The following is a 23,849-nucleotide window of genomic DNA, read 5'->3' as shown; positions in this document are numbered from 1 at the left end:
ATTGAAGATCCGAAGACAATTGGCTGGAAACATGTTCCTTAGGGAATCAATGTTTGACAGAGTAAGACGTAGAGGGAGACAGGAGTCGGGGTGCTTCCCTCTTGCCCTCCTCGGGCCAGAGATTAATGCGGATACTGATGGAGCATCAATTCGCCTCGTTATAAGCCGTGCAAGCGTGAGAACATTTTTTGTCATGATGATATGTCTCCAGGGAGTGGTGCCCAGATTTGCTTGTAGGATAGATCTGGAGATAGTTAGGGGGTGGCCTACCACCCTGTTCATCCATCTAAGCAACCAGTACTCTAAACTAAGATACTTCTGAAGGTATGAGGCAGGGGCAGATGACCAAATTTCTGAAGCATAGAGAGGAATCGGCGTAATACACCTCAGGATGTGGCGAACAAGCAGCGCTGGCTGATGCACACCAACGAGCACTTGACGCACTGCCCAAAGAGCAGTGTACGTCTTCTGCCTCATCCTGGCAAAGTGAGGCTGAAATGTGAGCCCAACGTCCCAAGTGAGGCCAAGATCAGTATGAGAGGTCACCTTTTGCACCGGTTCCCCACTCACAAAGATTTGGATATCATTTTTGGCTTTCTTCTTGGTTATCGTCAGTTGTGCCGATTTGGAAGTGCTCAGATGCAGTCCTATTGTGGCAAGATAACTTTCCAAGCTCAATATCTGCCTAGAAGCTTGTTGGTTGATATCATGAATCTGATGATTATGAAAGATATGGCTGTACAAAATAGTGTCTGTTGTATTAATTTAAATCATCTTTGGTGTTTCAAGCATTCTGAATTTCATCAGAATACGAAAGTGACGAGAAATAACGCACTATGAAATCATTTGAAAGTTTCTGGAAATCAAGTGAACTTTATTTAAAAATACTAATATAACAAATGCAAAGTAAACGCAGTAAGTAAAATAAAACAATTAATTGCATCTACCAGTTTGCATCCAAATTTGTTCATGAAACTTTTTTTCCATAATTGAAAAGATATTCAATTATGGGAATAGGAATTAAACATGCAAATGAACGGGGCCATCTAAAATAATGAACTTCGGTTTGGCTTTGGCTGTTCCTGCCGAGATGTATAAAAATCCAGAGGTCTCAATTTCATTTCAGTGTTAGCCAGGGAATAATTATGACCTCTCCATGCCTTCCAGTTTACTCCATCAGCAAAACTGGTATGGTTCCCTTTTAAATACTGCGCATTAAGATTCGAGTGATGACATTTTTGATACCACCATGCCCCCTTAAAGGTTTGAGCACAGTTGCCTTCGTGGATATCATTATCTCTGTCCTTGGTGGAAAAACCCATTCCATTATGAATATTTGCAAACGAGTCTCCTGAAAAGAGAGAAAATTCGTTTATTTGATACAATCCAACTTCCAGTACGGGCATTTAAATCTATACTCCTGGAATCAGCTGATTGTTTTTAGTTTTTTTAAATGCGTAATGTTTGATTAAACCCATTTTACAATACAGAGAAGATAAAAGCAATTATTAATACGTTGGGAAAGAGAGTTATACAAACCTGCATTTCCTCGGTAACCTTCAACGTGCACTTTATATTCATTTTCTTCGCTGTCAATCCAAAACTTATCATAAACAGCAAAGCGAATTTCTCCAGAAAAGTCATTCATGTCAAATCTGATGGAATTGGACCTCTGGTTGGAAATAGCGTGGATTTTATCATTGCCTACAGAAAATAAGTTCTTTCATTGCATTTCTTTGACATCATTGGAAATCATTTCGTATTTCAGCATATTTTAAACTTTGATTGTTTTTTTACAAATTAGACGCACTCACCCAACCAAAAATCTTGTTCCAGAATACCGAATCCAACTTTGTAGTCTTGCCACCCTTTGTAAAAGTAATCTTTCTCTCTTCCATAATCACCTCTTCTTTGAAAAACCTGTAGGGATCAAAATATCAGTACAAGTTTGAAAAGAAAAATGCTACTCAGTTTTTGAAACAGAAATGTACTTAACCCACATAAAACTAAAGTATTTATACACATGACAGATAAAAATAAAATTCTTATTATAATATATATTAATGATGCTTCAACTTACTGTCCATCCTCCGCCATCGGTGATCATATCGCAATACACATAGAAGCTTTCCATCACTACTCTGCTTTTCGGCCATATTTTGTATAATCCACTCTTGACATGACCCCGTTGGAGTATTTCTGCGCAGTCCACTGGCATGCACCGTTCTTCATCTTCAGCTATTAGAATAATCGATGAAATTATAGTCCGAAAATAGACTGAGTATTTATGCAATTCTTCAATAGTACAGTACTATAAAATCAGATAACATTTATATCATTTATTCCATAAGGGGATTTATGTAGCGAACTGGAACACCAGTTAATAAATATTACACCGATGTATTATTTTTGAGCTTGATCATTACAGAAACTATCGAAAATTCCTAAAGGCACAGTAGGTTCTCTCGGAGGAACAAGTGGTAGCCCTATGATCGATCGATACCCCTGTTTTTCTACCAATTACATTTGGGAAGTCAGTAAAGAAGTAACTTAACAAATATAATTTCTATGTGTTAAGAAATCATAATAATAACAGAACCAGAAGAATTACTTCTGGAAAAATACAAATGCAATCTACAAGACCATATGGGAGTTCACTATATAATAGTGAACTCACTTATAGTCTTGTTGATTGCCGTTCTTAACACCCCTCTTAATCTCAACGAAGGGACTTCACCCACCCATATGGAAAAAAGGAAGACGGAAAAATGGCGAAGAAACCACTCCATGTCAGGCACTACAATGACTTCCATTAACACTACATTGAAAAGAAGGCTTACAATGTATGGCTAATCAGAGTGGACACAGTGTGTTTATTAGTACGTTCTTGGGTTTCCTACAAATCTAGGAGGCATCTTCTCCGCTTGAACAGGTTTTTTGCGTAATTGAATAGAAGTTTGAATCTGTCGTTGGTGGAGATACAATCACTGGAAGGCATGAGAGAAGGTTGCTGTCTAATAGTAGGTTTAATCTCAAGTCTAGATAGTGTAGCCAGTGTTCTTTGTTATAGCAGAGGCATTGGTTATCCTGTGTCAATCTGAGTTCTTTCAGTTTCACCTTGATGGATCCGTGTCCAGTAATTAGGTACGTCAATTCTAGACTTGGTGTGAGTCAGGTCAAAGTGTTTTCATGAGAAGAAACTGACGTTTGGGAAGAAATTCCTAGCGATATTCCTTTTTTTCGCATGTTCACCAGTGGGTTGTTCTTTCCCAAGACCCCAAGCATTCATGCTCGCCATCCAAGATCAGGTAATCGATACCAGAAACTACAAAAATACATCTCCAAGGACCTCAGAGCGACAGAAAACGCATGTCGATGATGGCACCCTGCCCAGAAACAACCCAGCGCATCATCGTGGGATGCAAGATGGTCATTTATTTATTATCTTGGCAATCTTCTGATTACCAAGGTAATAAATCGGAAGCCAGCGAAAAAATACCATTTTATCAAAGAAAGTGTATCGTTATCTAAGTTCGAACCTCAATTTGTACTAAAACATCTATTCGAAAACTATACTGGAATCGCACCATAATAACGGACAAGATGGTCACACACAACAAACAGACATAACCCTCATCGACAAGAAGGACACGACTACCTACCTGATTGACATAGCGGTGCTTAACACCAGAAACCTCAACAAAACGCACGAGGAAAAATCAGAAAGTACACAGAACTTAGACAGGAAGTTAAAAAAATGTGGCACATGAAACAAGTAGCGATAGTCCCGATCAATGTGTCAACCACCGGCATTGTGACAAAAAGAGCATTCTTAATCCAGAAAGCAGCGATCCTGAACACCTGCAGAATAGTCACAGAGTTCCTCGACTAATAATAGCTACTAGACATAACAACCACTCCACGCACCTGGTTCCAGAACCCATCGCAGGATGGGGAAAAACCCATAAGGAGAAGAAACAGATAATAATAACGGTTAGTTTCGTTAGACAAAAAAATTATTTTTTATAACCTAAAACGAAATACGTATGCCTTTGATGCAATGCCGATTGGAGTATACTTACTTTGCCTCAATACGTCTTTTATTGCGTTACAAGCTTCTTCAACCTTTCTTCTGGGATCAGAAACGCTACAGTTATGGTCCGTAGAATAACCTTCACAACACGCCATTATAACAACAGGAATTAGAATGTACACACTTCCTCGAATCATCTGGAAAATTAAATATAATTTTAAATCAACCTTTTATAATGCTGCAATCCATTGAAGTTTACACCATTTCTTCGTTTCATGAGGGAAATTTCGATTTTTAAAATTAAACGGAGAGAAAGAAATTGAAATATTTCAGTTGCAACATACCGTTAATATGTGCGCAGTTAGCGACCTAACTTATTCGGAGAACTCACCCGCAGAATCAAATTTGAACCAGTAGTGGAATATATTTATATATGACCTTTATCTTAACCTCTGCCTGTAACTCAGTTGCAAATAGATTTGCCATAATTGGAAAGGGGTTGGTTTTATGTAAACATTCGCCTCTAATATCAAACTGAGCCTTGGATTCACTAAATTGGGTGTATTTCTTAGAATTATTTTACAAGACTTTCGTTTCTGGAAGTTGAAATGCGATTCCTCTTTCAGAAGCCGAAAAGTCTCCCTGCATCAAACACGACATAACGATGGGAAGAAAGAGATTCTTTGTTTTTTAAGAGGAAGTTCTGTAGACTGATATTGATACAAGCTGTATTTTGATGGTACTTTGAACCGTTTAATCAGAGTTGTCAGTGTTCACTTACTATAATCAGCAGCGGGGAATTCCATTGGTGTCACTTCTCGGTACAAAGTAGGATAATAAAGAGCGTTTTATCAGTAGTGCATTATGGGAAAAATTAGATCTTCCTAAAATACTATATTCCGAATGGAATGACTGATTGGGGAATTGATGCAGGCTATTCAGTTCATTCAGGATGAATACAATGGTCAGTCTTCTGTGCGTCTTTGTTGTGAAAGGTCACATTAGTGTCAGAGGTGATTCGATTTTGTGTTTTTCGGTGCTGTGGAGGAAAAGTGGAGGAATTATGCGTAAACTGGGCGTTTTGTTGAAAAAAGTTTCCATATTATGGCCAGCCAAGACCTGACTTTAAACCGTGTATATTATGTTCATAAGTTGCGTCTGGTCCATTTGTTTGTTTAGATGGATGAAAAATCCGAAAACCTTGCAATCCACCGCTGAGACAGACTGGCTCAATTACGGAGGTGAAAAAGTTCCTCGAGTCATTCACAGGATTTGAACCTAGGCCTTTTCCTGTCGGTGTGGGGACGACGGTGATTAACCACTGTTCTGTCTGTATGTTGGGCAGAACAGTGGTCATAATTTAACTCAAACTGCACAGAATATTTTTTCAATTAGGTCATCCACAGACTCGCGTTCCTTCTCATTAATGAAAACGGCGTTGCCACCTCGCTAGTTATAAAAGGGATCAACACTGGACAGAAGAAGTTGGATACACAATTATGCCTTTTATCTGAAATGTGTTTGGATGAGGAATCTGTCCTTTTGCTGTAAGATCTAACCAAGATCTCTGTTTTTAGTTCAGAAAACTTTATATCTGGGATTAGGCTTTGCCGTCTTTATTGCGAAAAAATGTCTACTCTTTTGGGGCAAAAGTACAGGTTGTTGTTGTTGTGAAAAAAAGCCCATAAAATTTCTTCACGTCATTGAAGGGTTCGAACCCGAACCTTTTCCACCGTGTTATTTTTATTATAGTAATATTTTAAAAGCATCAGCGAATAATCTCATATTGCTTAATGTATACTGTCTGTAAATTGCACGTGTTCTGAGGTCAATTTTCTGTCTGCTGGACGAAAAACCATGCTACCCTCGCAGGAGACTGACTAACCCAGCCACGTTGTGAAAAAAGGCCCGTAAAAATTCAATTCCTCACGTCGTCTAGGTGATCCGAACTCAGGTCTTTTCCAACCGGTGTGGGGAAGCTGGCGATTCTACAAACTCTGCTACTCATAGGGGCTTCCCTCGTGTGCGGAGGACGATTTTATGTTGAAAGGTATCTTATGTTGAAAGGTACAAAAAGTGAATATTTAAGCGCATTCAAAGGGGCACTTTATTTCATCGCTGGAATGCAGATTTTTAGATTTGTCACAAATGTTGGTAAATATGTCCTGGAAGTTACAGGAGGATTTTCAATTGTTTATTGAAAATCCTCCTTGCTAAGTTTTCACTTATCAGGTTCAGAGGGCATCACGTATCTTTTCTTAATTGCAAGATACCATAGTGATAAATTGTTCATTCTGCCCATCAACTTCAACCAGAACCTAAGGATCCGAAAATTTTTCCAGGTGATACTCTTTAATTATTGTACGCTTATAACTACGTAAGAATACCGATTTGTTCAGCTTATAAATAAATCAATACGCAGAGGACAATTTATTTTCAACTGTAGAACCAAACACTCCAGAAACATCATATTGCTGTAATACAATTAAATACCACGGCCCTTGAAGAGGGACTTAGATATTGATTTTCTATTTACCTTATAAATAAACCGTTAAATTTTTCAAAATTTATTCTTCATTGATTGGGATTTTCCATTTATTATTTTATGAATTTTTTTATATTATTGATTTATAAATATTTTCAATTGTACCATTCTCTGCTGTTGTTCATTTGGTAGAGTTTGTTTGGCAGAGGGTCCCAGATTTTTTGGTAGCCCTGCAATATATCAATGGTCCTTTTTGTGAATTTTCTTCTATTATCTTATTTCTCTAATACACCCTAATTGTATTCGAGAAGGGGATGATTGTCAGGTAGCGGTTGAAGAGTAGCAGTATTGCGGAAACTGATAATTTTGTGGGCTGTTCGAGGAGGAGTTTAGTAGAAGTGTTCCAAGGGTGGATGGATAGTTGTCAGATGCAACCACCTGGCCAGTGGTGACGCCCTTATCAGTGGTTGTTGTGAACAAGGATGTAGGCCGTTACATCCTTGTGCAAAGCGACAGACAGAAAACGGTGGAACAGTTTACCATGGCGTTTGTTGGCTTCAGTAATCACGTCTTCAAACTAGTCCGCAACTATTTTCAAGATTGTATTAATTAAATCTAACATCAACAAATTAAAAGAGTAATTAATAGAGGGTGTCGTCAGGGATCTATTCTGGGGCACCTCTTTTAGAGAATGGTTTTGAATGAATGTTTGTCGTAGTTTTCCCAGGACACCCATTACTGCATATGCTGACAATCTTCCCCTTATCATCAGTGGAAGATCAAGATCGGCTTTAGAACTACAAGCAAAACCAGTTTTATAAAATGTTTTGGGATGGAAAAAAGATCTTGTAAAAGACATAAAAATTTATCTCTTTAAAACTAAGAAGGTTTCATTTAAAGGTAAGCTGGATTATAATAGACTTCCACTGATTAAAACCTTCTGTTGCCGTTCGTGTGTGACACACAAAATACTTGGAATAACTCTAGATGATGAATTTAACTTTAATGTACATTTAGATAAACTGTCTATCAAGGTTAAATTTTCAAGAGCAAGAGCTGTTTTGAGAATTACTCGTCAGAAGTGAGGTCTATCAAGAAAACCACTGGTCGCCTACTATGCCGCTATCTTCGTATCATGGTGACTTTAAGCCAGGCGCTTGGTTTCAGCCAGTTACTAAAAAAAATCAGCTTCTCCTTCTTATAATAGTTCGTACTTGTAGAATTGTCTCTTCTGTAGCATTACAAGTGCTTGCGGGCACTGTTCCTCTAGATGTAAACTTTGCGATCAGAGGTCTTCGAAAAAGTATCCGAAAAGAATTTCTTGGACTAAGGCTCAGTTAGAATAATGACATCAAGAAAGAGAAGAAAATGATTACCATCTGGCAGACTAGATGGGATACTTCACCAACTAGATACTTGACGATATGATTCTTTCTGGAAGCACATTTCCTTCTTGACAAACACAGGAAACAATGGCTCTCAATCGGTCTCCATGCATCTTATTTATTGAGAGAACACGAATTCATTAATGATGAAATTCGTTCTCTGGGTCTCCATCATTCTGATTTACAGTATGTGCCTGCAGTCTCAAAGAAGATTGGCAGTATAGTATACATCATTGTAACTTATAAGCAGATAAAGGGAAATACTTTACTCTTCTGAGATTAGACAGATCTGGCGTTTGGAGACTCCATCACAGAATACCTCCTGTGGTTGTTTTTTGTAGAATTTTTATACGCATCAGCAACTTAGGTCGAATTGGCCCGCGTATATTTTGTTATTAGAAAAGGCAGTTATGATGTTTTCACTGGACATTGTATTATTTTCAGAATAATTTTATTGTCAATTTATAATTTAGTCCATCAAGTCTTTGCTTATCTCGTTAATTTATTATCTACTTTACTTAAAAAGAACTTTAAACAGTAGAAAAGTCGGTAAAAAACTAATCAGTAAAAATTTACTTAAATCGAAGACTTTCACATTATTCGCGCTAACACAGAATAATGTTAAAGTTCTCTTTAAAATGTAAATTTTCTGAAACAGAAACTTTATTTATAATACGAAGAATACAAATAAAAATTACATAAATAAAAGGGCACAAAATGATTGAATGAACAAGTCTGAATTCAAAGCATTGGTCTTTTGTTCAGATAATTTTACAGTTCCCAAAATTAAAGGATTTCTTATCGTAATTGACACCATCACGTACCAGAATTCATCCATCATTTCATGTTTCTCATTAGTGGTATCTCTTGTAAAGCTGAACTAAAATCTAACGGTCTCAGTTTCATTTCGGTCTTTGCTAAAGAATAGTTATGCTTTGTCCATGTGTACCAGCTCATTCCAGTTCCAGGACTGTTGTGATATCCTTTTAAATGCAATCCATTAAGGTTAGAGGTATGACACGCTTCATACCACCAGGCGCCCTTGTTGGACACGGCACAGTTTTTCTCTGTATGGAGATCATTATCTCTGTCTTTGGTGGTAAAATTGCGGGCATTGTGATGAGTAGCAAAAGAGTCCCCTGAAACGAAGAATATTTGTCAGTGAAGATTTAATTTATTTTCAATAGCAGCACACAATTTAATAATGAAACATTTGTTGAAAAGTAGCATCAAACCTGCATTTCCTCGGTAACCTTCAACGTGCAATTTGTATTCATTTTCTTCACTGTCAATCCAAAACTTGTCGTAAACAGCGTAGTGAGAGTTTCCAAGGTCGTCGCTCAAGTCGAACCTGATGGAGTTCAATCTTTGGTTGGAAATAGCATGGATTTTACCATTACCTATATAAAAAAATGGCTTTATTAATGCACCTTTAAAATAAATGTCATGTAAATCTTGTTGAGAAATCCAAATATTTCTTTCGAAGCTCATTTCAAGTAAGTCAAAGTGAGTGAATGGTACGATGTTTCGAATTTGAATGTTTATTCCATGTTTGAATGATATTTAAGATGTTTTTTAATTTTCGATTGGTCAACGTTAATTTATAAATTTGGATATAAATAATGCTTTATTTTATGAAACGTTAAAACTTACCTAACCAAAATTCTTGATGCAGAAGACCGAAGCCAAATTTGTAGTCTTCCCACCCTTTGTAAAAGTAATCTTTTTCTCTTCCAAAATCACCTCTTCTCTGAATAACCTGCAGTGATCAATAAAGCAATTTATAAATATGTTAAATATTAAAAATGATAGTTATTTTTGGTTTCGTCATACAGAAGAGCACTCTTTCGGGTATTTATGGTCAATTACTTTCTCCCCTGCCCTCATAGTCTTCATCTACCTCTTGACTGAGAATTCTTGGTCTTCTTGCACGTTCAATTCACTTTTGTTATGCATTTTATGTCAGTTGTTTTTGAAAGAGCTAGCTACACAATGTACAATATATCATAATGAGGATTACTTGAGAGAACAGCCTCATATACCAATGTGTATTATTCCATAAATTGCGAGTTTTCTCTAGTCGGTTTACTTGTTTTCCTCTACGAAAAAATCCGAAATTCCAGGAGGGAAAACCTTGATATCGTTTCCTGTGAAAAGAACTATAAAGGTACTAGTGTTATTGATAGGGTTGGACCCACTAAATTACCTGCCAAGACACACATTGTACTGTAATAATTTTTTTCTTTTCTTTGTAAATCTGGAGTGCACAATCATGGTTTGGCTGAGCGCTAGCTTTTGGGTAGGGAGGAATCTATATGTCGAATGCAATTTCCTAATGGGGGGAGCTATGTAAGACATCTTCTCCTCGTCTCCGAGTAGTTTTTACTGCTGAGAGGAAGGAGATTTATTGGGCACATGGATAAGAACTTTGTTATGTTCTGTAAGTTCGTTATTTTCAATTATATTTTACTCCATAACGTCTGTAAGCGATCCCGCAACGATATTTTATAAGATTAGGATAATAAATCTAAAAACTGAAGAAAGTTATTATATTCACTTTTATTTTAATTTGATCTAAGAAACATTTCAACTTACTGTCCATCCTCCACCATCAGTGTCCATATCGCAATACACGTCGAAGCTATCCATCACTGCTCTGTTTCTCGGCCATATTCTGTATATTCCACTCTTGACATATCCCAGTTGGTGTATTTCTGCGCAGTCAACTGGCTTGTTATCGCGAATTTCAGCTGTTGGAATAATTAGTGTAGTTATAATTAGAAGCATAAATGGTCATCAACCAAATTGTTATACAATGCTTAAAAATGAAGTAACATGCATTATTTCATTTTTAAGAATACAAAAATATACGGACCTTGAGTTAATACTTCCTTTACAGTGTTGAAAGCATCTTCAATATTCTTTCGGGAGTTATAAATGCCACATTTTCTCTCGTGCATGGTGTTAGCATCGCAACATACCTACCAGCATGATAATAGGAATAAAAGTACAAATCACCTGCTGGACCATCTGAAAAAGTAAATATTTTGAATTTTCTTTAACTGTAATACAACTGCCAGATGGTGCTTCTCGAACTATTACACAATTTGCGCTATGCATGAATTACAAATTGTCATTTTAAATATTTGAAACATTCATTTTGATTTCTAAATTAAAGCTATGTCCTAGTAAATTCAATTTCAGTGTTGCTGCTGGATGAAAAACTATTGTTTCCAGAGGGTAAGGTATCCCATCGACGAGACTTGTTGTTTCTCTATGGGGTTAATACATTTTCTAAAAGATCTTAAGTCCCTGATCAGAATTATTCTTCAACCCAAGCAGCTCGTGGAGTGGCATTCACATCATTTTGTAATGTGTGTGTAAGAGAGAGAGAGAGCAGCTAGCTATGTTGTCCATTGCACAACCCGCGAGATAAGTGCTAAGTAACACAAATTAAAGTAAGGGAGTTATAACTTACCTTAAATCTGTGGACTGGAAGAATAAAACGTATGCTTGTTATTAAAATTAACGTTCAACAGGAGGAAGCTTTCATCTGTATATATATAGTATTGTACTATAAACATTTCCGATAATTCTACTGGAAATAGAATTCCTCTGATTGAAAAGGGGTGAGCTCTGCTTAGAATTGCCTGTTCTTTGGTGGTAAACATATCACCAATCTGTCAATTTGAATGAATTTCGTACGAAATATGTCTGGCAATTTTTCAACAGTCTCTGATAACTATCCAATGTAGACTACGTAAGAAATTCCAGCAGTGCAGAATAAGTTTTTTTTTTAAAATTCAAATTGTAAATGTTTGTCACTAATTTTAAACGAAACTTATTAGTATTCTGACGATGACTTTTGCAACCAATTAAATCGGAAGCATTTCTTAGAATGACCCTAAAAACTGTGTCTTTCCAAGAAGTTGGGATGATACACATCCTCACTTGGAGGATGTGTATTATCGCAACTCCTTGGAACTGAAATAAAAACTAAATTTTTCGGATTATATTTAATCTAAATAAAATTTATTTAAATTTACATTTGAAAGCTGATCTAAAATTAAAATGAAAAATTTCGGTAAATACCGGTAATTGGAAATTCCAATTGAATAAAACAAAATCAAAGGGTAAACTGTTTGAAATCGAAAAGCGATTCAAATTAAATTGGTTTAAAGATTCATGAATTGAAGGTTTTAATGGTAATTTTAAGTGGTGGTTTGAAATTAAAAAATTACTCTTCCTGAGTATTTTCGTAAATAACCGTGGTTTAATTTTCAAGTTAAAATATGACTGGGATTATAATCTACTTGTTGAGAGAATTTCTATGATTCTGATGATGGAGAGAGATTGGATAGACTTCAATGTACGTTTCATTAACTTCATTTTCTTGAATGAGGTAAATTTTTTTTCAATTCACTTATATTTAAAATATACTTTATTGGAATCTATGTCCGATTTTCTTTCGCTGGACTGAGAATCTTAAATGTGTGCTGTAGATGTCCTCAGCTTTCTTTACAACGTCAGCTCAGCGATCTTGCTTTAAGATTGAGGTCGCACGAGGGTGAAAGGCAAAAGGAAATTTCCTGGCTTTTCAGGAAGCCTGCAGGCATGATGCCACTCAAGCATTTTGTCTAAAAAGTCAGAGAAGAATGAGAGCACGTGAAAGAAGGACTATTGTGCAACTAGTATGATGTCAATCGATTACAAAAGTTAACAGTCTATATGCCTTTTTTCTAAAGCGTTTACTTCCATCAATACGATCAAATTCTTGCTTTTTTGAGACAAATTCGATCATCTTGTACGAAGACAGTCCAATGAATCTTGTGGTTGGTTGTGAAGGAGTTGCTACTATTGTGGCAATGGGAGATCTTTGAGCTCTATTCTCTTCTATTCTTTGAGCTCTATCGTCGTCTGTTCTCTGGACAAGTTGTGATTTTGACTTGTCCCATAATATGTAGAAAATCAATGCCTTTTCTTTCTAAAATAATTAATGCTCTCTGAGAGCAAACCACTTCGCAAGCAATAAATTTCTCCCTCTCCATTCTTCGTTAATGGTATCCAACATTTTCTACTTATATGGAGATCGGGCTGCACAGGTGGTTGGTGATTACCAAGAGGGAATGCGACCGTCAAATGCTGTAACTATAAATGGATCTCTTCTATTTTTTTAACTGCTATGTCCCACTACTGTTTTAAATAACCCTCGTATAATAATAAATATAATAATAAAGGTGGTGTTGAGCTTCCTAAACTTTCTTTTCCACACAGGACATCGGATAATCAGTTACAAAAGCCTGTTAATGGTGAAGTGTTTCAGAGCGTTGGCATCTGCCTATTTTTACAGCCATAATCATCAATATAACGATCTAAATGGAAAAACATAGGTTGCTACGCAGCTGTTACTGAAACCAAACCCCTCCTCCGAATAAATCCAATAAATCCAATAGACGAACATCGTACAATTAACAGCAATATTAATGACAACCTGACTAATCTAGCAAAATACCTTTTACAGCTTTATCTCAGACTTAATCCAATCAGATCTTTACAAATGCTGTACTGCTTTGTGCTGATTGAAATAGAATTATCGACCTGCAAGTCCAGAATCCCTGAAGAGAAGTGAAGAAATTCTTTTTAATTTTTTAACTTTTCTATTTATTGTTTTATGATATTTGTTTTCTGTTTTTAGATAGCTGTCTTTCTAGTAAACCAACAGCATATTAATGAGCTTTATTACATAATTATAAAATAATTTTTATTATCGTTTTTTAATTCTATAGTCTGTCTTTTCTTCCATATTGATATGTTAAACCGTGTTGAAACAGAACAACGTTTTTTTATTAAGCATATAAATAAAGAAACCTTTCATTTACAACAATCTACATTTCAGATTTAAATGATATGACAGTGCAATCAAGAAATGATTATGTTATCCAAGTCTAGTTGAAATCATTGGTGTTTTTCTCAGAAAGTTTTTGCAACCTCATCAATTAAAGAACATTGTGCAGATATCGGAAAACTCCATCGGTAATCAGATTCAAATCCATCGCTGTGTGGTCTTCACTCTGGTACCTCTTGGAAATCTGAATAATCAAAATTCATCGGTCTCAGCTTCATTTCAGCCATAGCCAGAGAATGGTAAGTACCTCTCCATGTCTTCCAGTTTACTTCATCAGCAAAACTGCTATGATTCCCTTTTAAATACAATCCATTTAGATTAGAGCTATGACACTTTCCATACCACCAAGCCCCTTTATAGATTTCGGCACAATTCTTATCAGATTGGTCATTATCACTGTCCTTGGTAGTAAAATTACGCCCATTATGATGGTTTGCAAAAGAATCTCCTGAAAAGAGAGAAATATTGTAAATTTATCCCAACTTGGAGTGCGAACTTTAAATTTGTGTTCTGGATATCAGTAAACAATTTAATAGTGAATCACACTTTGATAACAAAAATATCGCAACGATTCTCATTAAGAATCGTTTCGATAGGTTGAAAGTTTTTGTGATTAGAAGGAAACATTTTGTTTGGAAGTTGGAAAAGTCAATATAGTCATTTACAGAAGTGAAAATTAAAAATAAAATACAATATTTGGTACAGGAACCCACAATATAATAATGCGGTTTTATAAATTTATTCTGCCAATCGATGCAGCATTTGTGAATTCTGAGATTCTGGTGATTGCTTTGCAGTTCAACGGCCAGTATATATTTCAAGCAGTTTTCTGAATTTGAATTCAATCGTCATCTCCTGATGTGAGTAGTGGCACTGACGTCTTGTGGCCAACAAATGACACAATTTTTTTATGATAGAGGGGTAGTTTTTATCTCATAAAAGCAGGATTTATGTTAATAGCATTTAACTTTTCTAAACAATTTCTCTGTTAGATGTTTCAGAATCATCTTTGATACTTTTAAGGACCAAATGCCCAAATGCATAACTTCACATTTAGAAGAATTTAATCTCCTTAGTTGCTATTTTTGACCATATATGCAACCGATTCAAATCTTTTTGAAGTAATCTTGCCTGTCCCAGATTATTAACCATTATTTTTCTTCTTCAAAATCAGCAAACGTTGACAGCTTACCTTGTCAATATCATTTATGAAAATTACAACTAAGAGAGGACTCACCGATCTCTATGAGGACCCACTTATTGCGCGGGTCATCCTGATGACCGGCAATTTATGAACACCCTCTTTCCCTATCTCTTATCCAGCCTGGTTTCCAGCGTACGATCTTTCCATTAACTCCAACTTCTTCAAATTTATATAACAACCGTCCATGACGGACAGTATCAAAAGCGTTACTAAAGTTAAGATATATAGCCCTCGTAGGTACACCACCCCGAGTAGAAAAGACCTGAGTCGATTAACTCAGCCACGGAGTGACAAAAGCCCATTAAAGTTCCTCGCGTCATTGACGGGATTCGAACCCGGGCCTTTTTTTACCCGGTGTGGGGAGGACGGCGACAATACCACTCTGCTACCCGCGTAGACTATGACTGTTTAATAGAAAAACTTTGAGCAAATAAGGCTCCTGGAGTTCATTGCATTTACTCGGCAATTTTGAGGGAGACTGCCAGTAAGTATTGAACCATTGAGGTTAATTATTAGGGCGTTGGACTCCAGGAGATTCCTTTGGATTGAAGAGGGTGCCAATGTATCTCTAATACATAAAGACGGTTCTATGAGTAAAGATGGTAAGTAGAGACCGGTTAGTTTGACTTCGATGGTAGGAGAGAAATGTTAGAGACAATGGTTAAGGCTGCAGTCCAGGGGCATTTAGACAGATATGGCATTCTGAAGGACACACAACATGGTTTTGTTAAGGGAAAGTCGTGTTTACCTAAGTTACTAAGCCGTAGCCGAGTGGTCAGTGTATTGGTGCATAAATGCATGTGCCTTGAGTGACCGGGGTTCAAGCCGCTGACTGTTAAATACGGTGATGTTTCTTGTATTTTCTCTGTCCTCTGAACTCCTCTGACGGTGTGGGTGTATAAACAGAAAATTTATTTATTTTGACACAGTTACTCATGCGCTAGATGTAGGAACAATTTCGACATAGTTTGTTTGGTTTTAGCAAAATATTTGGCTCGGTCCCTCTTGACAGGGTACTGTATAAGTGAGAACAGTTGGAATTACTGGAAAGATTCTAAGATGGATTGCAGGGTGACTGCAGACCAGAAGGCAGGTGGTTGTGATTAATGGTATTCTTCAGATCGGTGTAACATCAGGAGTGGGTCCCCATGGATCGCTTCTTGGACCACTTTGTTTCTCATTTTCATAAATGACATCGACGAAAGGATAGAAGCTGATATGTCATAATTTGCGGACGACGTAAAAATTGGTATAGTGGTTAATAATCAGTACAAATCAGCGCTCCTTCAGGATGATTTGAGTGGACTTTAAAGATGGTTAAAGAAATGGCAGCTATGTTTAACTGTAGTAAAATGCAAGGTCTTACACTTGGAGAAAAGCAACTTCAAAATTGAAGTACCAGGAAAGACTTTGATTATGTGGGCTACAGAGCATGGCAACCAGGCACCTTAGAGAGGTGATCTGATTGAGTTTTATACGCCTCTGAGAAGGATTAACGTTGGAATTTTCACTGTTATAAAGAATTCCAGAACTAGGGGCCATAAATTGAAATCATAGGGGTTGAGGTTTAGATTAGATTGTAGGAAGTTTCCTTTAAGCCAGCGAGTTGTTGATTGCTATAACAAGTTGCCCTCGCAGGTAGTTGAGGCTGACAGTTTGAATACATTCAAAGGTCAACCGGATAGTCGGATACGAGAAGAGAAGGATATAATTTGTGTTTGCTAGTTTAAAATACTTTCTTTTCTTTTAATTTTTATAATTTTGCGATGATTTTTTAATTATCCGTACACTTCTGTACTGTTTATTTGGCAGAGGGGATGCTGCTTTGTTTTGACCCTCTACAGAACGACTCGCGTACAAATGATTCTCACCCCAATGGTACTTTCATTAATTTAACGCATGCAATTTTTTAAAAAATAATCTTTAATAAGTGTCTCATTTACAAGTATGCTGTTTTGTTATTGATAACGCGTCTACATTATATGAAATTAAATACTTTAAAACAATCAGTGAACTATATAAATGATTTTCGTGTTAAAATACAATTAAACGAGTATTTTATTAATTAGATAAATATTAGAAACATTTTATTTACAATCAACAGTACTACAAATTGAATGAAGTCCAACACTTATTTAAATTATTGGGTGTTTTCTCAGAAAAATTCTAAAACGTCGTGCATTAAAGAATTTTGTGCAGATGTCGCAATAGGAACCATCAAATATCCAAATTGACCCGATCAGACAATATTCTTTACATTGGCGTCTCTTGGAAAGTTGGTGAACCAAAATCCAACCGCCTAAGTTTCATTTCGGTTTTAGCCAAAGAATAGTTTTCCCCTTTCCACAAATTCCAATTTACTCCTTTACCAGAATTGCTATCATTTCCTTTAAAGTAGAGTCCGTTAAGATTAGAGGTGTGGCACTTTCTGTACCACCAGGCCCCTGAGTAGATCACGGCACAGTTGTTTTCGTGAATGTCATTATCTCGGTCTTTTGTGGTAAAGTTGCGGCCATTATGATGTGGAGCAAAAGCATCTCCTGAAATGGGACAGAATATTTTAGCTAAACTTGGAGTGTGAATTTTTAAATTTTTTTAAAATCTGATCATAAATACTAATTATTATATCATTAGTTTACACATATGCAAATACATCAGAGAGAGAAAGAGATAGAAAGAGAAAATGTACAAACCTGCATTTCCTCTGTAACCATCCACGTGCAATTTATATAGATTTTCTTCGCTGTCAATCCAAAAGTTGTCGTAAACAGCATAGCGAGAGTCTCCAGAAAAGTCACTTAAGTCAAATCTGATAGAATTGGGTCTTTGGTTGGAAATAGCGTGGATTTTGTCATTACCTACAGAAAAGCGAGGTTAATTAATTTACATAAAAACAGTCCAAGAAATTAAAATCTTATTAAAACCAGAAATCCCCTCCTCTTTCAGAAACACAAAAATGAGTAAATGATGTAATGTCGAATTTGAAGCTTTTTATTACATTTAAATGATATTTTACATTCGAAAATTTTGATTTTGATTGATTAATGCAAATTTTTAAAATTTTCAGCTTTGCTTTATTAATTCGGAATACTTTATTTGATTTTTGAATGTCAAAGACATTAAATTTTAAAATGTTTTCATATTTTATATAAATATTTTTAAAAAAATCGGTCCAAATTCCAATTTGTATTAATCTATAAATCGCGAACTTTAATAGGCTTTTTTTCACTCAGTAGTTTGATGACTTAGTCGGTCTAAACCCTGGATAGAAAGTATGTCTGTTCTGGAAAAAATTCCTGGAAACTAGGATTTTTCGTTCACCAAAACAGACAAATCAAAGAAGACACGCAATTTATGCACATGGGCTCTCAGGTGGCCCTAATATTACAGTTTTTAAAGAGTTTTGTTTGGAGTTTTAGAGCACCAGAAACTTAGGGCGTGTATTCTGTGATTAATTTACTCTTTGCTGGATGAAAATCCATTTACCTCGCTAGAGACCGATTAACTCGGCCACATGGTGAAAAAGGACCATAAAAATTCTTGTTGCTGACGAGATTTGAACTCAGGGTTTTTCCATCCAATGGGGGAAAAGACGGTGATTATACCAACGGAACTACTCACGATGGACATGAACAAAGCATGTATTTATTCAAAAAAAAAAAAAGGTGTCGGCCCACCATTTTCGAAATCACTTATTCTATGCGCTGTGGAAAACTTCCTAAAAAAATTCTAATAGAAACCCATAAGCAATTATGAGCTCCACTATCGAAGGACATCTTAACCTTATTCTGATTTACATTTTATCCCAAAGATGTTCAAATGGGTTGTGGTCGATACTTTGACGTTACGCTTCTATCATGAACAAACCTCGTTCGAATCAGGAACGTGCTTTCTGACAGACTAATTATTAATTTTAGTTTAAAAAACAGTGTGTCATTTACTACAACCTTAATTGCATTGAAAAAATCCTTAAACGCAAGCTCTTTTCCATATAATTATTGATAATTTTGGTGCTTTCAAATTAAGGAGTAAACGAATATTGTTAGGGTTAATATTTTGTGGTTCATTTAATGAGTTACTATTACTTACCCAACCAAAAATCTTGATCCAGTAGACCGAATCCAACTTTGTAGTCTTGCCACTCTTTGAAAAAGTAATCTTTTGCTCTATCAAAGTCACCTCTTCTTTGAATAACCTTCAATGATCAGTATATAAAGTACGCATGTGCTTTAAAAAAATTTCTGAACAATTTGGATATTTATTTTCGTCACTCTAGTAGAAATGAGAAATTTATGGTGAAGGGCTTTTCTTTAGCAAAGTTCTTATTACTTAATTACATAATTATTACTTACTGTCCATCCTCCGCCATCAGTATCCATATCACAATACACTTCGAAGCCTCCCATTACCACTCTGTTTCTCGGCCATATTGTATATATTCCACTTTTGACATTCCCCTGTTGGTATGTTTCTGCGCAGTCCACTGGCTTGTTATCTCGACTTTCAGCTGTTAGAATAATTAGCGTAGTTATAATTAGAAGCTTAACTGGTTATCTGTATACTCACCGTATAATAATTAAAATAAATTAACAGTCACGCAGAAGAGTAATTCTCGGTTGTTATCAGTAAACTGATAACAACCGAGACCCGAGAATATTTCCTTTCTCCATCTTCACCATATTGTCCATTCATTGCTCAAACCAATGCAGAGCAAAGAACAAAATCTCCAGATTTGAGATACAATATACAGAAACCTATGTGAACATTGCTGGACTTCTATTGGTCACATTTAATGATATTTGGAATGTTCGACAAACGAAACTCTAAAAGAAAATATATGAAAATCCTACCAGTGAGAGTCGATCTGATAAATGTGGAATGAAGGATATGGTTTCACGGATGTATGACGTATGTGGACTGATTAACCATCTGAAAGCAGTATCGATATCAGTAATCCTGCCCTCTATTTATGCTTTTGTAATCTTTATGCAGGTTGGAAAGCTTTTTTGTGTCGAACACGCTCCTCATAATCCTAAAATATACTTATTTTATTTCGTCTAATTACTCTTTTTATTTCTTTCTTTTATTTTGTCAAACTACTCTTAATCTTACTACCTAAAGACAGAAAGAATAGTTGAGAAATTGCATCTTCTTTAGATCGACTTCGATTTCATCAGCCAACATATTTCGCATCAACTGGAAACATTGCACCATTGCTTACGAGTTCCAGTTCTATCAGAAGGCAAGTTGAGGAATAGATGATCGAAAAACTTAAGTCTCTGAAACATTAAATGTAGAAAAGGAATTGGAATATTTTAAAAAGTTTTCTGGAACATTAACACAATATTTATATCAAACTCTTCAAACAAAGGATTTTAAACAGAGGAAGAAATTATACTTTCCTTGCGTTAGTACATCCTTTACCATGTTGAAGGCTTCTTCAATCTTCTTTCTGGAGTCAGAAATACAACATTTTTTATCGTCCATTGTGCGACTATCACCACACACCACAATGATTAGAGGAATCAAAACACAAATAACTTGTTGGATCATCTGAAAAATGAAATATTATCTCTCATCATTCGAAAAATTTAATGGTATGAGATCACCTGAAATATTTAATAACATCAGATCACCTGAAATTTTTTTATAGAACTACAAATAGAGCTATACTTTATCAGATGGTGCTTCACAGACTCATACATATTTATGGATGAAATTTCACTTTATTAAAACCAAATAAAATTAGAGAATAGAATCTCCAGCAAAGTCCAGACTGGATAACGTGGCCATGGATGAAAATAGCCCATAAAAAGCTTCTCTTCCAAAATAATATTATCCTCAACTTTGATAGTCAACGGTAATCTAAATTAGGTTATTTTCATTCGGTGTGAAACAGTGAGAGCTTTATCCACACGCCACCGGCGAGGGCATTATCTGAACTGAGAAAAATAAATTGAAGTATTTTAAATTGTAACCTACCTTTGTCTGAGGACTGCAGAAAGACAGTTGGTGCTTGGATTAAAATTATTACGCTATTGAATGAAAATTTTGCACTTGTATTACAGTATATATAGACCTTAGGTTGTAAACATTTCCCTTTATTCTGTTAGAAATAGAATTCCTATAATTGCCAAGGAGTGGACTCCATAGAATTGCCTGTTTTCAGTGATAAAATTAAATAAAAATTCTCCAATGCGTCAATTTGAATGTGATTCGTCCCATAGACGTGGGAAAGGGTATTAGGGAGTTTCATTAGTTACTGTGGGAATGGATTAATTTAAATACAGATGACAAAATCAGAATTTTACAATAAAATATACAATAATGTCTTACCGCCGTTTTTAATTTATCTGAAAGTATATTACTGATTAAGCCACCTTTGGAGAATAATGCGAAAGGGCTCAAAATACTGGTTAGATCTACAAATAACATAAACTAGAGGGCAAACAACTGGAGTGGTTAAAACTGTTATCAATTCACCAGATTCTAAGCAATCATCTGTTTCCTTATGCCTAAAATCGATCTTTAGAGAATGTAACGTTTCAGCAGTAATGGGAATAGCTGTTGGGGTTCCATTATTGCTCACAGGATGCCTAAGGTCCCTTAACAAATTGCTTCTCTTCTGTTTGTGTCAATTCTTAAATTAAAAAATCCTTTAGTAATGGCAGTAAAATTATTAGAACAAACGTGTAGAAGAACATCATAAGCTATATAATCTATTTTTAAAAATACTAATTAATGGTAGCCACTTCTTAAATTAAAAAGGATCATATTAACCACCAAAATAAGTATTAATTTTTTAAATAAGATTGTCTTTACAATTAATTTTTGTTAACTTGAACACGCCCCTCGTGGGTAGAATCACCACACCGGGTGGAAAATGCGACATTCGAATCCCATCTACGATGTGAGGAATTTTATGGGTCTTTTTCACAAATTGGCCGAGTTAGTCGGTCTCAGTCGAGGGTAGCATGGTTTTTTTTGTCCAGGGAACTCGGGTTTTTCTTCCAGCCAACAGAAATTCGACCTCATAACAAGCGCATTTTATAGACAGTATACACGGAACACTATGGCCTTAGTCGCTGATGGTCCTAGAAAACCCTACTACAATTACAATTACTTGTACACTTTCAGTTTTTGTCTGTATCTTAGATTCGTTTCTTTGAATAGTTCGATCACTAAGAGTTCTTTGAAAAAATTTAAAATATATATACACGCTTACGTCTCTTGTTTCCTTTATTAAGAATTGCAAGGAGAAGAAATCAGGTTTTTAAAATGTTAACCTGTCGGGACCAAGTAAATCACAAGGTGGGCTATATATGGTCCACAGTGCATAGACTGCCGACCCCTGAAATAGAGCAATAATCAGAAGTCTTGAAACTACGTCAGTACACTTTTCTGAAGTGTTACGACTAGGGGCGTCTTGATATAAAGTGCATTGGTACTGCCATGATAACACAGAATACGCAATTTGCAGTATATTTGGAGCAATATGGCCTTAGCGACAGATGCTCCTAAAACCTCAATAACAACAACAACCTATCCCTACTGAAAAAATTCCTGTATAACATCGAAGAACCCCATCAACTAGTAGCTTGTTTGCACAGCCCAGAGAACGTCTTCATGTTGGACTGTGCAGTTACCCATAGTTCCTTTTAATACTTCACCAAGTCGAGCGTGGTACAACCCCATTGGTATGTTAAATCCGGAATTAATGCTACCCATATGGCCGTCTTGGGTAGCACAGTTGGTACTTGCCAATCCCACACACCGGACTCGATTTCCAATCCCGCCAATGACTCGAGCAATTTTTATGGACAATTTTTGAAAAGTGGCTGAGTTATTCGACCTCAGGCGAAGGTACCATGCTCTTTTCTTTTCGAACAGGAAACAGCAAATCCACCACAGAACACAAGAAATTTAGAGACATATTATAAACGACGCATTGTTGATATGCCTAAAACCCTGTTTCAACCAACGTCAAGATATATGTTGAAATTCTTATCTGCATCAAACTGTTTATTTACTATCTCATAGTAATTTCTTAGGTTTATCAGGCACGGCCAGTGTTTTAATGATCGCATCCTGGGATCTATTGATGACATCATTCTTGTGGAGATGGTTCTGAATCTCATCTTTAACCATAGACTCCATGAGTCCATGGTTAAATTCATTTACAAGTATGCTACCTTGTTATGGTAAGTCGCCCACATTACACTAAAACAATCCGTACACTACATAAAATAAATTTTTTTATTTCCCTGTGAAATTACAGTTAAAAAAGAGTCTTTTATTAATCGGATAAATCTCAGAAACGCTTTATTTAAAAGTACCAGCATTACAAATGCAATATGAAAGTAAATTAGATAAAATGATCGTGATATTTAACTCCACATTCATTGAAATTATTGAGTTCTTTTCTCAGAAAATTATGTAACGTCGACCATTAAAGAATTTTGCGCAGATATCGAATAGGAACCATGACATATCCAATTTAGCTCCATCATAGCTCCATCAGCCCATGTTCTTTACATTTTGGCATCTACTGGAAAGTTGGCGAACCAAAATCCAACGGTCTCAGTTTCATTTCAGTCTTAGCCAAAGAACATGAATGGAAATGATCAATGGTTAAGTACATATTACAATTAGAGGGTATTAACCTTACCGAACAAGATATGTAATTATCGTCCAGGTTAAACTACCTTCCTATACATCACCCTTCTATATATCACAAGGCTGTTAACACTTCCATAATTTAACAGGCACTGACTTCTCTAAGTAACTCACCTTTATCTCTTCTGTATCAACATAGATTCCACATTCGAATCTTCCTT

General features: G+C 35.9%; 2 protein-coding genes across 2 annotated transcripts in view; both read right to left on the bottom strand.

Annotated features, from left to right (window-relative positions):
- Window positions 1–1,045: 1,045 nt before the first annotated feature.
- The window catches only part of LOC150082744 (uncharacterized), a 28,082-nt gene continuing 5,278 nt past the window's right edge, over window positions 1,046–23,849 (bottom strand). The window contains exons 3-13 of the mRNA XM_090378264.1: window positions 20,417–20,565; window positions 19,365–19,521; window positions 19,102–19,207; window positions 17,706–17,870; window positions 17,270–17,552; window positions 10,889–11,015; window positions 4,083–4,230; window positions 2,081–2,238; window positions 1,815–1,920; window positions 1,540–1,704; window positions 1,046–1,351 (exon numbers count right to left, since the gene is read on the bottom strand). Coding sequence (XP_090234390.1) covers window positions 1,047–1,351; window positions 1,540–1,704; window positions 1,815–1,920; window positions 2,081–2,238; window positions 4,083–4,230; window positions 10,889–11,015; window positions 17,270–17,552; window positions 17,706–17,870; window positions 19,102–19,207; window positions 19,365–19,521; window positions 20,417–20,565 — 1,869 coding nt within the window. The 3' untranslated portion in view covers window position 1,046. The remainder of the gene's footprint in view (window positions 1,352–1,539; window positions 1,705–1,814; window positions 1,921–2,080; window positions 2,239–4,082; window positions 4,231–10,888; window positions 11,016–17,269; window positions 17,553–17,705; window positions 17,871–19,101; window positions 19,208–19,364; window positions 19,522–20,416; window positions 20,566–23,849) is intronic.
- On the bottom strand, window positions 8,619–10,879 carry LOC150082745 (techylectin-5A-like). The gene is made up of 5 exons (XM_090377581.1): window positions 10,779–10,879; window positions 10,499–10,653; window positions 9,557–9,662; window positions 9,139–9,303; window positions 8,619–9,042 (listed from the first exon to the last, which is right to left on the bottom strand). The coding sequence occupies exons 1-5, from the start codon at window positions 10,861–10,863 to the stop codon at window positions 8,741–8,743; spliced, it is 813 nt and encodes a 270-aa protein (XP_090233707.1). The 5' UTR covers window positions 10,864–10,879; the 3' UTR covers window positions 8,619–8,740.

Source organism: Mastigoproctus giganteus, chromosome 7 (genome assembly GCF_048544385.1).
Source record: "Mastigoproctus giganteus isolate SK-2022 chromosome 7, ASM4854438v1, whole genome shotgun sequence".
Taxonomy (NCBI): domain Eukaryota; kingdom Metazoa; phylum Arthropoda; class Arachnida; order Uropygi; family Thelyphonidae; genus Mastigoproctus; species Mastigoproctus giganteus.
Note: the sequence above shows the minus strand (reverse complement) of the source record. Positions and strands in the feature narration are given on the sequence as shown.

Excerpts from the sequence above, each read along its gene's own strand:
- LOC150082745 (XM_090377581.1), bottom strand. The coding sequence starts at position 10,863 with ATGCACGAGAGAAAATGTGGCATTTATAACTCCCGAAAGAATATTGAA. Across the intron at positions 10,654-10,778 it reads AAAGGAAGTATTAACTCAAG|CTGAAATTCGCGATAACAAG; the intron begins GTCCGTATATTT and ends TTATTCCAACAG. Across the intron at positions 9,043-9,138 it reads AGGTTACCGAGGAAATGCAG|GGGACTCTTTTGCTACTCAT; the intron begins GTTTGATGCTAC and ends TCTTCGTTTCAG.